Source organism: Leptonychotes weddellii, chromosome 7 (genome assembly GCF_054177405.1).
Source record: "Leptonychotes weddellii isolate Sample4059 chromosome 7, ASM5417740v2, whole genome shotgun sequence".
In the NCBI taxonomy this organism is placed as follows: Eukaryota; Metazoa; Chordata; class Mammalia; order Carnivora; family Phocidae; genus Leptonychotes; species Leptonychotes weddellii.
In genome coordinates this window covers 56,163,949-56,181,062 of record NC_138375.1, presented here as the reverse complement: position 1 = coordinate 56,181,062, position 17,114 = coordinate 56,163,949, and the positions used below count along the sequence as shown (strand labels likewise).

Here is a 17,114-nt window from a genome sequence, read left to right as displayed (position 1 = left end):
GGGCATAGCGCTTTCTTACAAACAAACCCAACCTTTAAAAAAAAGAGACTAATGGAACAGAATTGAGTCTAGAAATAAACTGATACATTTATGTTAATTGCTTTTTAACAGGAATGCGAAGACAATTCAGGGGAGAATAGAATGGTCTTTTCAACAAATTGTGGAACGCTGGAAATCCACATGCAAAAAAATGAAGTTGGACCCCTACCTCACACCAAACTAAAAAAATTAATTCAAAGTGGGTTAAAGACCTAAATGTCAGAGGTAAAACTATAAAACTCTTAGAGGAAAAGAGGTGTAGATCTTCATGACTTTGTGTTAGACAGTGGTTTCTTAGACATGAGCCCCAAAGCACAAGTAACCAAAGAAAAAATTGGAAAAATGAACTTTATGAAAATTGAAAACTTTCATGCTTCAAAGGACACTATCAAGAAAATTATGGAAATATGAGAGAAAATATTTGTAAATCATATATCTGCTAAGGGATTTGTAGTCAGAATATAGAAAGAACCCTTACAACTCAATATAAAAAGACAAAACTATTTAAAAATGTGCAAAGTGAGTAAACATTTTTCCAAAAATGTTTGGAAATGGTCAGTAAGTACATGAAAAGGCATTCAACGTTATTAATCATTAGGAAGTACAAGTCAAAACTACAGCAAGATACTCTACATATCAAAAACAGCTGTACCATTTCACATTTCTTTATAAATTACTGGTGGGAATATAAAATGGTGCAGACATTTTGGAAAATACTTTGCCAATTCCTCAGAAAGTTAAACATAGAGTTACCATAGGCCCAAGCAATTCCACTCCTAGGTATATGCCCAGAATAACAGAAAACATATGTCCACACAAAAACTTGTACATGAGTGTTCATAACAGCTTTATTCATAATACCCCAAAAGTGGAAACAACCCAAATGCTCATCAAGTGATGAATAAACACAAGTGCTTATCCACACAATAGAAAATTAATCATCCATATATAGGAATGAAGTACTGATACATTATACAATATGGATGAACCTTGAAAACATTATGCTACATAAAAGAAATCAGCGACAAGAGACCAAATATGATTGCATTTATATGAAATGTCCAGAATAGACAAAATATAGAGCCAAGAAATTGATTAGTGTTGCCTGGGCTGGAGCTGGGAGCTGGGAGCAAATGGGGAGTGACTGCTACTGCGAAGACGGTGACTTTCTTTTTGAGGTGATGAAAATATTCTAAAATTGATTGTAAAATTGATTGTAAATATACTAGAAACCATTGAGTTGTACACTTTATTTTTTATTATTTTAATCAAGGTATAATTGTCATGTAACATACTAGTTTTGGGTGTGTAACATGATTATTCAATATTTGTATATATTTCAAAATGATCACCACAATAAGTCTAATTAACATCCATCACCATACATGGTTATAAATTTTTTTTCTTGTGATGAGAACTTTCAAGATTTACTCCTTTAGCAACTTTCAAATATACAATATAGTGTTTACTACAGTCACCATGCTGTACATTACATCCCCATGACTTACGTATTTCATAACTGGAAGTTTGTACATTTTGACCCCTCCACCCATTCTTCTGCCACCACCCCCCCCCACACACACACCTCTGGCAACCACCAATCAGTTTCTGTATCTGTGGGCTTGGAGTGGTTTTGTTTTTATTGTTGTTTTAAGTCCCACATATAAGTGAGATCATAAGGTATTTCTCTTTCTCTGTTTGACTTATTTCACTTAGCATAATGCCCTCAGGGTCCATCCGTGTTGTCACAAATAACAAGATTTCATTCTTTTTCATGACTGCATAATATTCCATTGTGTGAATATGTGTATGTATGTATATCTCACATTTTCTTTATCCATTCATCTATTGATGGGCACTTAAGTTTGTTTCCATGTCTTGGCTATTGTAAATAATGCTGCAATAAACACGGGGGTGCATACATCTTTTTGAGTTAATGCTTTCATTTTCTTTTTTTTTTTTCTTTTCTTTTTCAAAGATTTATTTATTTATTTATTTGAGAGAGAGAGAGAGCACACACAGAGGAAGAGGGGGAAGCAGACTCCCAGCTGAGCAGGGAGCCCAACATGGGGCCTGACCCCAGGACCCTGGGATCATGACCTGAGCTGAAGGCAGATGCTTAACCGACTGAGCTACCCAGGTGCCCCAAATGTTTTCATTTTCTTCGGATAAATACCCAGAACTGGAATTGCTGGATCATATGGTAGCTCTATTTTTAACTTTTTGAGGAACCTCCATACTGTTGTCCATAGTGGCTATACCAATTTGAATCATACACTTTATTATTTTTTTTGAATCATACACTTTAAATTGGTGAAATACATGGTATATGAATTCTATCTCAATAAAGACATTATAAAAAATAGAGAAGCACATACACGGGTGCACAAAGAAGGCTCTGTTTTGTTTTTTTTATTTTAATTTTTTTAATTAACATATAATGTATTATTTGTTTCAGGGGTACAGGTCTGTGATTCATCGGTCTTCCACAATTCACAGCGCTCACCAGAGCACATACGCTCCCCAGTGTCCACCATCCAGCCACCCGGAAGGCTCTGTTTCTATAGAAGGTCTTAAGTGGATTGAGCCATGCAGTAAGTTTAAATAGGTGATGCTAGACATGAAGAAGAGGAGAGTTAATAAAGAGCCCCCACAGAGTTTAGAGCATTGTTACTGGCCCAGTTTTAGAGGTGAGGAAACTGAGCTGTATAGAAATTTAAGGTCATGTAGCTAGTACAGAATGGAAGCCAGATTCCAACCCAGGAAGTTGATAGCAGAGCCGGAGCCCTTAACTGCCACATGACTCTGTCTCCTGGGAACTTGTGATTGTGCTCTAAGATAAAAGCAAGGTGGAGAATACCCATAACTGAAAACCTCTCAATGACATGGCTCTCTCTTCCTAGGGCAACTCCTCAGTGCTCGTCAGAAACACTCATCACTTGGGTGCCTATCATCTGTTTAGTAGACATTGTGGAAGTCTTGGTTTCTGCAATTTCTAGAGCAAAATTCAGGACAAAGCAACCCCTTTGAAGATATTCAACACGCAGCTTCTCTCCTTCAGGGAAGCGATGAAGTGATGTCTGTCTGCCAATGTGAATACTCAGCTGAGAATGATCAGATAGAAGAGGGCTTTGTGACACAGTACCTGAATGTCAGAGCAACCTCTGAAAACTCATAAAAACATGATGGTATATAAGCTTTTTTGAATTTTCATGACTATCCAGGACAACACTAATTTGTCAGTATAAATTTAATACAGCAGATTTCTATTTCTCACCAGACATTTCTGTGCTTTTATGTAAGTATAAGATTTTGTTTGTCAAACCCTCATTTTTATCTGATTATCAAATAAACACAAGGACAGAAATCTTTCTCTGCATTTTGGACTATTTCTATGAGCTAGATACCTGTGTGTGGGATAATCCCAAATCAAAGTGTATGAACATTTTTAAGGTTCTTGATCCTTGTTTCCAAATTACTTTGCAAAAAGATTGAACCAATTTATACTCCCACCAGCAGTGTATGAAAATATATTTATATGCAAATTCCAAGCTGCAGAGTCTCTTTCTTAGGTATTTCACTTAAAAAAAATTTTTTTTAATGCTAAGCAAAAGCCGACCCAGGATGTTAAAAAAAGAAAGTCTGATATAAAAATGGAGCAGATAGTTAAAACAGCTTGGGCAGAAATAAGCTTTATAAAGGCCCAAGCAGGCTGATAAAAATTTTAAGGCATCATAGCAGGACACAATTCTGAAGGGACCATTAACAATTTGGCTTAGATTAGGTTAGCGACCGCCAAGAATGTCGGGCGTGGCCCATGTACCAAATTGCAGTTTAGAAAAAGCAGGGTATTTTATTTTTCTTATACTTCATTTTGTTCTAAAGACGATTTAAGATACCTAAAGGGAAGATCTTGAGACGTAGCATTGTGTCTGAATAATCAATCCCGTGAAGATGAAATGAACCCACGCCCTCAAAACTACTGTCAGCGCTTATCTCTCCTACACGGAATGCCTCGCCTCTGTAATCTGAGTCCAGCTTGCAACCACAATGACCGCCTCTACGTCTAATAATGGGGCACAGTGATTTGGGTGGGGGGGCTTGGGAGCGGGGCAGACGAGGGGAAGCCCAGACTCCGCGTACCAATCCACTGAATTCTATACAAACCTCAAAGGTTCTCGGACCTCAACCTTCAGGTAGGACCCCCCACCCACCTCCGCCAGTGATTTGGGAACCAGCCTCGTCCCCGTCTGCGAGGCTTCTTTTACTACTTCTCTGTGCCCCCTCCGACCCGCTTCCACGAGAAAGAAAAAGAGCTGACGCCCGAGGAGGAGCCAGAAACTCGATTTCACCCCTCTCCACTTCTCCTTTCTCACTTTTGTTCCTCCTTTCCTGCTGCCTCTCCCTTTTTCCCTTTCCTTTCTTTTCTTTTCCTATCCCTTCTCGCCTCCTTTCCCTGCCTCTTCCCCCGGACCGATCCCCGCTTCGCCTCCGCTCCTCAGCATCAGAGCTCCGCTCCCCTCCCCTCTCCTCCCCACCGCCCTAGCTCTCCGGCCCCATCCCGCAGCCAATCAGCGCGCGGCCTCCCGCGGCCCCGCCCCCGCCGGCCGTTCCGGGCGGGCCCCGCGGAGCCCAGGCCGCGGGTGCGGAGGGCGGCGCCGCGGGGCGGGGGCCGATGGGGCCTGGCGGACAGGCGGCGCCGGTGCGGGGCTCGCCTGGACGCGGGTGTGCGGGGCTGTGAGGGGGCGAGGCGGGCGCTGCGGCCCGCCCGGGATGGGCCAGCCCTGGCCTGGCGGGGCCGAGCCGGAGGCGAGGGCGGCGCGCGGGTCAGGCCTGCCGGGCGGGCGGCCCGGGGGCTGAGGTAGAAGTGGGCGCGGAGGAAGGGGCCGAGCCAAGGCGGTGGGTGGAGCGGCGAGGGGGGCGGAGGCTGGGCCGCGGCGGGCGAACGGAGCGGCGCGCCTGTCCGGGGCTCGGTGGCGGCGGCGGCGGCGGCGGCGCTTGAGGAGGCAGAGGCGGCGGCGGGCCGGACGAGCGCCCGGAGGTGGCGGACGAGGCGCCGGGGGCCCCCATGGGCGGGTGTGTGGGCGCCCAGCACGACTCCTCGGGCAGCCTCAACGAGAACTCGGAGGGCACCGGAGGTAGGTGAGCGCCAGGGGGCAGCCTCGGCCCCCCATTGTTCCCGGCCAGGCCCCGCCACCTGTCCCGGCCCCTGCGGGCCCGCGGGCCGCGCGGCCGGGGCCCCCGCGCCCCTTTGTCATCCCCTCCTCCACGTCACTCCCCGCGCTCCGCTTCCGGCCGCCCCGCCGGCCGCGGGGTCGCCCCCTGCCCTCCCGGCCCCAGAGGAAAGTCCTTCGCACGCCGGGGATGTAGCCCTTGGCCTCTCGACCCCACCGCCTCGGCTTGGGAAACTCGGACTAGAAACTGCCTTCTTTGGCCACCTCACTCCCTCCCCAGCCCGTTTAATTATTCAGGAACAGGATGGCGGCGCTGGGGTTGCAGAAAAGCGAATTGATGGGGGGTTGGGGAGGGGAGCCTAATGCATTCCCTCCGACGGGCCCCGCCACATCTCTCCGCACCCTTCCTCGTTCGGCAGAGTTGGCTGGTCTCAGCTTTCCTGAGTTTCAGATGACAGCTGCCCTGGTTGGTTCCAGTTTGGCCATTTAAACCTGCAAGTTTCTGGAGCTTGGCTGGGGAAGTCTCAAGTGGCCACACGCATTATTTTAAGGAGGGGTGGGGAAACAGTCCGCCCGAGGAAAACGTGGCTTCTTGCTACGGCATGCGGGTGTTGGGCCAGTTTGCTGTCGGGGTGGGCTAGTCAAATTCCTATCGGCCTTACGTAAAGGAAAATGTGTAGGATAAAAGTACAAATACAGGAGTCCGACTCAGCCCCGTAGGATCAGTACTTTAAAAGTTTTCTGACACGGAACGCACTTCTAATTTATTGTAAATAGTTTGGTGGGGAGAGCTTTTTAATTCAATCGGCATTGTGGTATAGCGGTATAATAATCTGCCTTTACTTAAATGATCTTTGGCAGAGTCCACTCTATAGCTTGTGTAGAGGGCAGAATGTTTTAGTGAAAGAAGAAACAGCTAGGAATAGCAAAGATGACAGTGTAGGTTTTGTTCCAACCTTCTGTTAGATGTCTCAGAATGTGGGGCATATTTATAAGTTCCTAAGCTAAGTCGTTTGGGGATGAGAGGGTTTACAACTTTTTCTTTAGACCAGTTGCTTGCCCTCTCACTTGAGCTCCATTTATAAACTGTGTACACCTAACATTTGACTGATGAATTTCCTGAATTACATGATATTTTGCCATGCCACCTCATTAAAATCTGTGGGTTTCCTGTATGATTAAATCCTGGGCAGGTATTTTGAGAGTTCAGTGAAGTGTGTCTTGAAAAAAACTTGTCCATGAAAACACTGTTTAATAGTGCATTTCATGTCATAGCATTATTACTTGGCACATTAACAGTGAGATCCTCAGTGACAGCAAAGCAGGAGATAAAAAGGGCATGATTTTATTTTTTTATTTTTTATTTTTTTAAAGATTTTATTTATTTATTTGACAGAGACACAGCGAGAGAGGGAACACAAGCAGGGGGAGTGGGAGAGGGAGAAGCAGGCTCCATGCAGAGCAGGGAGCCTGATGCAGGACTCAATCCCAGGACCCTGGGATCAGGACCTGAGCCGAAGGCAGTCGCTTAACCGACTGAGCCACCCAGGCGCCCAAAAGGGCATGATTTTAAAACAGCTCTGGGGTAAGGTCAAATTGGGGGTCACAGTGATTCTTCCTGCAATTGAGGTGATCATTAATGGTACCAAAATATATTAGTCCGTGCTATAGGTAGTGTTTAGTTTCAAATAAATTTAATTTTTTTGCACTCAAAATTTTTAATAAACATTTTTCTCGTCTCGGTAATGAACTTGAACCAATTTATGTAAGCCTTTTGGTAATGTGAGTTATGACAGCCAGGCATTATTAGCAAGGGCTTTTAAAAGCATGAAGTCTTAGCTTCTGGTAATTTATTACCAGTGGTGTCTAGTTAGATAGCCCTAGTATCAGTTTCCTTGAGAACTGAGTTCTCTGGACTTTAAGCTGCGCTATACCTTTCCAAAGTAAAGTTTAGAAAAAAGGAACACCAACTACCAAACCTCTTTATTTTCTCCTGAAGAGGAAGTATGGGCCTCGTGTAACTGGATGGAGGAAGGAGCTGTGTGGGATAAAAGGATTGTTTCTGGAATTTAATTATGGAAGCCTTTATTTGTCATTATTGTCATGGTAGTTAAGAGTTAATTGTGGTTTAAAGGAATTAGCTCAGGTGAGTGTTTCACGTTAACACATTAGTTTTTGCTTATTATAGTAGGTTTTTGTTGAGAAGAGAAAAACTATTTTTCCTAAGGGTGTTGGCATAGATCATTCGCTTTTCAAACATAATGGTTCATAGTTTTAGTCAGGACGTTTGGGTTATGAAAAATTCTTTTATCAACATGAAGTAAAATAAAGTCTTCTGATGCTTTTCCTGACTGTTTTAATTACATTCACCAATGTTGTTGAATGTAATGTTGAATCTCACCATTTTAGATTGATTTGAAACGACTTTAAAAAACCTTTTTGGCCATTTGAGACACTGTACTTTCCCTTTCCCTCTGGATCTAAGTCTCTTATGTATGCAGGTTAATCGCAGTACAGGAGAAAAGCTTCCTTACCTGGTGATTTACTTCTCTGAAGGAATTTGGGAAATTTTTGCAAAAGACCATAGAATACGGAAATTGCTTAATTCACATTATAAGACTTGTGTTACATGTTATTTTGGAATCATTTGTAGTGTCTTCCCTCTGGCATACCTTGCCTAGAATTGTTTTTGAGTTTCAGCTAGTTTGACTATTTTTTAAATGCCTAATTTTCATCAAGACAAGCATATTATATACATTATCCAAGATTATTTAACAGTTCACTCCAAGTTTCCATGCTCCTAGAACATTTTTTAGACAGCATATTCTTTATGGTTCTCTGCCTTTTTATAATGATATTGTGATGCTGGGGTTGGAACTCAGGACCTCTAGACAAAGCTTTATTTTAGTCCATGGCATTGGCTAAGGAATTAAATCTCATGATTTTTAAAAATAAATATGTGGGGAAAAACAGTAAAATGAAATTAGTTGAAGAGAGCCAACTAGCTTCTTTTCTTATTTTGTTTACCTCTTTAATGAACGTAATGATGTACAAAATAGGTTCTCACTTTCTGGGTGTATCATTTATTATTACGTTCAGTGATACCCCAAGAGGTCTAATCCTTGGTGGTCATAAGTTTCCAGGTTTACGCAGGATAACTGACTGCTGGGCATTCATTTCTTTATTTCAGGATGTCTTGAGAATATCATGGAATTCTTTTGGATATCCATTTATAGTAGCCTTATAGACTACCTACTTGATGAGTAACAGTGGTTTTTGAATAATAACTACCATTTATCCAGTATTTATTATGTAACAAGTGTTGTGCTAAGTGATTGTTTTCTCATTTAGTCTTCAACAACTCTGGGAGGTGGATAATATCTCTAATTTATGGATGGATTGAAGCTGGAAGAAATTAAATAACTTGCTTAACGTCAAATAGCTTACAAATGGCAGTCAAACTTGAACTCAGGGCTGTAATAAAAAGTTTTTTTCTAGTTTCATTTTTTAACTTGTGATAAAATACATACAAAATTTGCCATTTTAACCATTTTTAAATCTACAGTTCGGTGGCATTAGCTACACTCACAGTGTGCAACCATCACCACTATGTATTTCCAGAATTTTTCATCTCTCCCAACAGAAACTCTGGATCCATTAAGCAGTACCGCTGGTCCTCTCTCCCAACCCCTGTTAACTTCTAAATCTAGGTTTTGTCTCTGTGAATTTATCAAGTCTAGATATTTCATGTTAGTGGAATAATACAATATTTATCCTTTTGTTTGTAGTATATTTCAGTTAGCAATAATGTCTTCAGGTTAATCCTGTGGTAGCAAGTATCAGTACCTCATTCTTTTTATGGCTGAATAATATTCCATTGTATGTATATACCACATATTTATCCATTCTTCTATTGATGGACATTTGGGCTGTTCCCACTTTTTGGTTATTGTAAGTGGCTATGAACTTTGGTGTACAAAGAGCTGTTGAGTCCCTGTTTTTTGTTTTTTTGTTTTTTTTTAAAGATTCCATTTATTTATTTGACAGAGAGAGACACAGTGAGAGAGGGAACACAAGCAGGAGGAGTGGGAGAGGGAGAAGCAGGCCTCCCGCGGAGCACGGAGCCCAATGCGGGGCTCGATCCCAGGACCCTGGGATCATGACCTGAGCCGAAGGCAGACGCTTAACGACTAAGCCACCCAGGCGCCCCGAGTCCCTGTTTTTTATTCTTTGGTTATAATATACCTAAGAGTGGAATTGTTAGGTTATATGGTAATTCTTGCTAGGTTATATGGTTTACCTTTTTGAGGAACTGCTTTACTTTACCATAGTAGCTGCATTGTTTTACATTCCAGCAGCAGTATTCAAGGGTTTCAGTTTCTCCATATGTTCACCAACACTTCTCTCCCATTTTTAAAATTATAGCCATTGTAGTTGGTATGAAGTGGTATCTCGCTGTGGTTTTGGTTTGCATTTCCCTAATGACTAGTGATGTTGAGCATCTTTTAATTAAGGTGCTTCTTGGACATTTGTTTATCTTCTTTGGAGAAATGTCTGTTTAAGTCCTTTGCCTATTTTTTAATTGGGTTGTTTTGGGGGGGGTTTTGTTGTGTTGTGGGAGGTCTTTATATATTCTGTATATTAAACCCATATCACATTGATGATTTGCAAATATTTTCTCCCATTTTTGGGTTGTCTTTTCACTTCCCCCCCCCCAGGGGGCACCTGGGTGGCTCACATCAATAAACATCTGACTCTTTATTTCAGATTAGGTCATTATTTCAGGGTCCTGAGATCGAGTCCTGCATCTAGCTCTGTGCTCAGCAGAGTCTGCTTGTCCCTCTCGCTATGCTCCTCCCCCTGCATTCCCCCCGCCCCTGCCTTTACACTCTATTGATGATGTCCTTTGATACATAAAAGTTTTTAATTTTAATGAAGTCCAGTTTATTTTTTCTTTTGCTGCCTGGGCTTCTAGTTTTTGTTTTAAAATGTATATTTAACTAGGGGCGCCTGGGTGGCTCAGTCGTTAAGCATCTGCCTTCGGCTCAGGTCATGATCCCAGGGTTCTGGGATCGAGCCCCCTGCTCCGCGGGAAGCCTGCTTCTCCCTTTCCCACTCCCCTGCTTGTGTTCCCTCTCTCACTGTGTCTCTCTCTGTCAAATAAATAAATAAAATCTTAAAAAAAAAATAAATGTATATTTAATCCTTTACTGATGAAAAAAATAAATCTATAACCAATAATTCACAAGTCTAACTTAACTATTTGCTTTCTTAACTATGAATAGAAAGCTGTTTTAAGTTTCTTTTCTGTCTTATATGGTGAAAAGGTTGATTAGCAGTGAAATGCTTTTTAAAAAGTTGACAAAAGTAGTCCATAAACCTACTTCAACTTCTTAAGAGATGATTGTTATATTTTCTGCAGAAGCATTTTACAATCAATAGGCATTGAGTATCCACAATATGCCCAACATTGGGTTGGTTGCTGTTTTTCCAAAAAAAGGAATCTTGATCTTATTTCTTGAATATGTCAAAATCCTTTTTTAGGAAAGCATAATAAAATATGCATATATGAAATAAGTATAAAACACTATGTAAACAGATAAATATACCATAGGATAAACTGTGCAAGTGCTGAGGGAATAAAAGAAAGTAGTGATCTGAGCTGCTCAAAAGTATGGTCCCTGGACCAGCAGCTCTGCAATAACCTGGGAGTATGTTAGAAGTATAGAATCTCAGGCCCCCCCACACATGACCTAGTAAATCAGAATCTGCATTTTAACAAGATTGTCAAATGGTTCCTATGCGTATTAAGGTTTGAGAAGCACTGGCACAGAATTGCTTACAGTGGGAAGAGACTAAAGGGAGGAACCCAATAGGAAAAAAATGGCATGAGTTGGTAATTTATTGGATATAGGGATACATAAAAGAAAGTAAAGTATAGACAGTCTCTGACTTAACGATGGCTCAACTTAGGATTTTTCGATCTTACAATTTTATGATGGTGCAAAGTGATACATACACATTCAGTAGAAACCATACTTCAGAGTTTAAATTTAGATCTTTTCTGTGGCTGGTCATAGGTGGTATGATACTCTCTTGTGATGCTGGGCAGTGGCAGCAAGCTGCAGCTCCCAGTCAGCCACGGGGTCAGGGTCATGAGGGTAAGCAACCAATATAATTACCATTCTGTTTTTCAGTATAGTATTCAATAAGTTTTATGATATTCGAAACTTTATTATAAAATAGACTTTATGTTAGATAATTTTGCCCAACTGTAGGCTAATGTAAGTGTTCTGAGCACATTTAAGGTAGGCTAGGCTAAGGATGTTCTGTAGGTTAGTTGTATTAAATGTAGTTTCTTTTTTTTTTTTTTTTAAGATTTTATTTATAAGAGAGGGAGGGAGAATCAGACTCCCTGCTGAGCAGGGATCCCGACACAGGATCATAACCTGAGCTGAAGGCAGACAATTAACTGACTGAGCCACCCAGGCGCCCCTTAAATGCATTTTCAACTTAGGATTCATAGTTTTCAATTTATGATGGGTTTATTTTGGGATGTAACACCATCATAAGTTGGGGAAGATCTGTAATCCCATATTTGTGAACCTGGGTAACCAGGAATATTGAGGTGGCTTTGCAGGTTTTGGGGAATAAGAAAGAGCTATCTGGGGCAAGCTGTTGTTTGCCTTTCAGTATGTTAAGGTTTAGCTGACAGAATTTTTAAGTTGGGACATCATGTAGGATGGTGAAGAAGTTTAGGTATGGAATTCCTAGATGTTCGGGTTATGAATGTGGATTTTGGAGTCAGCTGTGGGAGGTTGACTGAAGGTGTAAAAATAAATGACCGCTGGGGCACCTGGGTGGCTCAGTCGTTAAGTGTCTGCCTTCGGCTCAGGTCATGGTCCTGGGGTCCTGGGATCGAGCCCCGCATTGGGTTCCCTGCTCAGCAGGAAGCCTGCTTCTCCCTCTCCCACTCCCCCTCCTTGTGTTCGCTCTCTCGCCATGTCTCTCTCTGCCAAATAAATAAATAAAATCTTAAAAAAAAAAAAAATGACTGCTATAAGTAAGTGAAAAGGGGAGGAAAGTACTAAGAATTGAGTCATCAAAATTTCACAGAAGATGGAGAAATGAGGTGATTACCTCTAATCAGGGCCTGACCATAGTAGGTGCTTAGTATACTGAATTTTGTTGAATTATTGGGAAACATAGGAAATCCGGTCTGCCTGTGAAACTTACAGATCTGATTGTGTTTGAACAGACCATTCTTATAATTTCAGAAAATAATTTGGTTTGTTAACTTCTCATTCTAGTGTGGTGTCTGAAGAAATTCTACCTGTAGTTTGTTACTCACGTCCAAACTCAAGATAGACTTCTTGAGCGTTCAACCCCAGAATATTCCAGTAGCCCTTTTGAGGTTAGTGTATGTTAGAGCAAACACATTTCTCTACAGAAGCTTGTTTTCGTTCTTCACCAAGAATATCATTCGTTATCTCCTCTTCTTTATGTATTTTCAGTGTCCTGTATTTCTATACATCATCTAACAAGGTTGTTTACTGAATTTTCTTATGCTTCTACTCTTAGGGCTGTGTCTATAATTAAAAATGAAGCGGAATTGAGCATGAGGAGGAATGGAGATTTAGTCTGTGCTTATACCAAATGTGACAGTGGAAGTAAAAATTTTTCATATTTTCTGCATTGGTAGCTCTGAGGCTTTATAAGCAGAATGCATAAAATTTTATACCAGTTGGAGAGAGACATACGTACTGTGAAATAGGAAGCATTTACTTTTTTTTTTTTGAGAGAGAGAAGGGAATGGGGAGAGAGAGAGGGAGAGAGAATCTCTAACAGACTCCCCGCTGAGCAAGGATCCCGATCCGGGGCTCAATCCTATGACCCTGAGATCATGACCTGAGCTGAAATCGAAAGTCTGACCCCCAGAGCGCCTGAGTGGCTCAGTCGGTTAAGCGGCTGCCTTCAGCTCAGGTCATGATCCTGGGGTCCTGGGATCGAGCCCCACGTCCGGCTCCCTGCTCAGCAGAGAGCCTGCTCCTCCCTCTCCCTCTGCCTGCCACTCTGCCTACTTTTGCTCTCTCTCTATCTGTTGAATAAATAAATAAAATCTTAAAAAAAAAAGTCTGGGGCGCCTGGGTGGCTCAGTCGGTTGGGCGTCTGCCTTCGGCTCAGGTCATGATCCTGGAGTCTGGATCGAGTCCCGCATCGGGCTCCCTGCTCGGCAGGGAGTCTGCTTCTCCCTCTGACCCTCCCCCCTCTCATGTGCTCTCTGTCTCTCTCATTCTCTCTGTCTCAAATAAATAAATAAAATCTTAAAAAAAAAAAAAAAAAGTCTGACCCTTAACCGACTGAGACACCCAAGCACCCCAGGAGGCATTTACTTGATGTAAAATAGAGGGTGCTTTATTTTACCAGGAGGAGTATAGTTTTGGGGTGAGACCAAAAGGAAAACAAGGCAGCAAGAAGGTATAGGTTGGAAATCCAGTGGAACTCTGGGTAGGTAGGTTTGGTAGGTTATGAGAACTGAATTTAGGTCAGGGATGCTACAGTTGGAAAATACTGAGATATGGAGAATCCTCTTTGGGAAGAAATTTAAGCACTCGAGTTTATATTAGAAAATGACATGAGATGTTGTAGCCCCTATCTAATAAGTTACCTTCTGTTGGGCTAGTCCCCTTTTGTTTTCAATTTTCTAGCAAATTAAGGGTTGATGTTTCTTCCCAGTCAAGATTATCTTGGAATTTATGTTGGAACGGCGTTGTTAAAGATTATTCCTATGGATATTAAATGGGCTGTTTTTTTTCATCTCTGACTTTATTTAGGAATCATTTGCTAGTACTGTATACTATGAATAGAATCATTAAGCTATTAGAAATGAGGATCTTGGGGCGCCTGGGTGGCTCAGTCATTAAGCTTCTGCCTTCGGCTCAGGTCATGATCCCAGGGTCCTGGGGTCGAGCCCCGCATTGGGCTCCCTGTTCGGCAGGAGGCCTGCTTCTCCCTCTCCCACTCCCCCTGCTTGTGTTCCCTCTCTCGCTGTCTCTCTCGTCAAATAAATAAATAATATCTTAAAAAAAAAAAAACTTTAAAAAAAAAAAGAAATGAGGATCTTCATTCTTCTGATTTTATTAGCCCTAGTCTATAACACCTCTCTTTCTTATGGAAAAATTTTAATAGATGGATTTTATTTTTAAGTTTATCTGATTTTTTACTGTAAGTGCAAAGCTTTGGCAGCACCTTGCTCTTGGTACTATACTCAGGTGAATCTTCTGATAAGAATATTATTGAGTGTTAATCACTTGTAATAAGGAACTTTTGCCATTATGAATCAGCTATCTCTCTTGCGGTTTTTGCCCAAAACACATTCTTCTCTTGTTGCAAGAAAGCATTAGGTTGACTTTGTTAAGCAACATGATCATATTAATTGGGCATGATGATCAATTTGCTGATTTAGTGATTCTCTCATTTTTCCTTACTGCAGACCACTTGAATGGTTTATCTTCATTTGGTGGACCATTGCACCTGATTCTTCCCGCCGCCCCTCACCATCCCTACCCAGCTTTCTGCTTCTGCTTATCGGGCATACTAGGCTACCAGCAAGCTCCTCATGATTCACTGGTAGTTCAAGGACCATAGGTTGAGACTTTACTGACGCGTATGTACTTAAAGATGCATGTGTGTTGGCCAAGAACAATCAGCATGTTTTCACCTTGCATCAGCTACTTTGACTTGCAGTCAGCAAGAATCAAGTTTGTTTTTGAATATATTCCATATATTGAGCTGAGAGGTTAAATATTGCTGAGTATACATTGGGTGTTATAATGCCATTTTTTTGCATGTTTGCAATAAAACTTTTAACATCTTTTGAAGTTAGATGTCTGAAGAAAAAAGATATCTTAACGTGTCAGAGCCATCTTAAGTGAATTTTACTTGAGTGTGAGTGAGGTCTTGATATACATTTGTCCAAGACTTGACTAAATAATGAGTTAGTGACTTTTGGCCCTTTCTGATTAAGTCCTCGCAGGAAACCCTTCAGATAATTTTTGCATTTATTGTAATTGGCTCCTAGGTATAAGCAAAAGCAGACCTATTTGCATCAGTTCAGATAATTTCCATGCTTTGGACTATGTGACAAGAGTATCAAAGGGGCAGAGTAATAGATAGTCCAGATCACTCAGTTATGCTTTATGATAAACTATCACTTTTAACTCAGGGTGAACACTATTTTTTAGTTGAGTTGATGATCCTTCCTGAAACTCTTAAAAATAGCCAGCCCCTATTATTTCTAACTGCCAGCACTTGAAGCTAACCATAAATACTGTGTCTCTCTCTGTCAAATAAATAAATAAAATCTTTAAAAAAAAAAAAAAAGAAGCTAACCATAAATAGATATAACAGATATAACAGATATAGATAAGGCCTGCTCTGTGATATCAAGTGGCTTATGGTCTAATGGAAGAATCATATATTTAATCAGGAAAAGTTTTAAAAGCCTCTATAACAATGAAAAAAGTATTGCGAAAGTTCAGGGAGTAGTGGGGAGCAGGGTCAGAAAACTTCACTGACGAGGTGGTGTAAGTAGTTGGTCTTGAAAGAGGAGTAGCTGGAGGAAAAGCAGAAGGTCATCCTGTATGTAGAGGAAATTACTTGTAAAGAAATATGAAAAAACATGGCATTTTGGGGGACTGGCAAGAAGTTTGTGGACAGGGTAGATGAAATGTGAAGTTATTAAGTTATGTTGTCAGATTTTTAGAAGGCATAATTGCCACAATTAATAGACCAAGTTGGGAGATAGTATGTAGGTAATACTATTTAAGTAGGGTTTTTTTGTTTTTTTTTGTGCATCTAACAAACTCATTCCCATTTAATGCTGCATTCTGAGGTTATTTTATACAAAATTCTGATGTACTAAGTTGTTACAATCTTTAACAATCTTTATTCTTTCGTAATTTCTAACCATATTGTCATATATTGAGCGTGAGAAATGTGTTTAACTTTTTCATATGCACAAGGGGCACCTGGCTGGCTCAGTCAGAACAGCATGCAGCTCTTGATCTTGGGATCATGAATTTGAGCCCCACGTTGTATGTAAAGATTACTTTAAAACACACACACACACACACACACAACTTTTTTTACTGCACACGTATATGTGTGTTTGTCCCAGATCAGTTTTTGTCTCTCGGGTCCTAGTTTTTTGGCACATGGAAAGAGTTTGTGCTAAGATTCTGCAGACCTGCCTGAATTTTAATGTCTTGAGAATAGGCCTGCATTAGCTGTGGTCCTTTGGGCTCAGTTTCTTACATGGTTCAAAGAAGAAAATGGATTAGATCATTGTCAAGATTATATCTAATTCTTTTTTTAAAACAATTTTTTTTTTTTTTAAGATTTTGTTTATTTATTTGACAGAGAGAGATACACAGCGAGAGAGAGAACACAAGCAGGGGGAGTGGGAGAGGGAGAAGCAGGCTTCCCGCAGAGCAGGGAGCCCAATGCGGGGCTCGATCCCAGGACCCTGGGATCATGACCTGAGCCGAAGGCAGACGCTTAACGACTGAGCCACCCAGGCGCCACCTAAACATTTTTTTTTTAAATGTTTTATTTATTTATTCATGAGAGAGAGAGAGAGAGAGGCAGAGGGAGAAGCAGGCTCCCCGCCTAGCAGGAAGCCCGATGCGGGACTCGATCCCAGAACCCTGGGATCATGACCTGAGCCGAAGGCAGACGCTTAACGACTGAGCCACCCAGGCGCCACCTAAACATTTTTTTTTTAAATGTTTTATTTATTTATTCATGAGAGAGAGAGAGAGAGAGAGAAGCAGAGGGAGAAGCAGACTCCCTGCCTAGCAGGAAGCCCGACAAGGGACTCGATCCCAGAACCCTAGGATC

At 41.4% G+C, this 17,114-nt stretch overlaps 1 protein-coding gene and 1 long non-coding RNA gene across 5 annotated transcripts in view; both read left to right on the top strand.

Annotated features, from left to right (window-relative positions):
- The first annotated feature begins 50 nt into the window (after positions 1-50).
- On the top strand, positions 51-3,392 carry LOC145722473 (uncharacterized). Its single transcript, XR_014146775.1, has 3 exons — positions 51-2,179; positions 2,498-2,633; positions 2,943-3,392. It is a non-coding gene; the product is annotated as an uncharacterized LOC145722473 (long non-coding RNA).
- Positions 3,393-4,974: 1,582 nt separating this feature from the next.
- UBTD2 (ubiquitin domain containing 2) overlaps positions 4,975-17,114 on the top strand; it is a 62,915-nt gene continuing 50,775 nt past the window's right edge. The window contains exons 1-2 of one of the 4 annotated variants that reach the window (XM_081826319.1): positions 5,063-5,177; positions 12,524-12,627. Coding sequence is in view for 1 of the 4 variants with exons in the window: in XM_081826317.1 (XP_081682443.1) it covers positions 5,108-5,177 (70 nt within the window). In the remaining 3 variants the exon portion in view is untranslated. Of the gene's footprint in view, positions 5,182-11,765; positions 12,628-17,114 lie in introns of those variants that run through there. The other 3 variants (XM_081826320.1, XM_081826317.1, XM_081826318.1) reach the window with 3 other exon arrangements.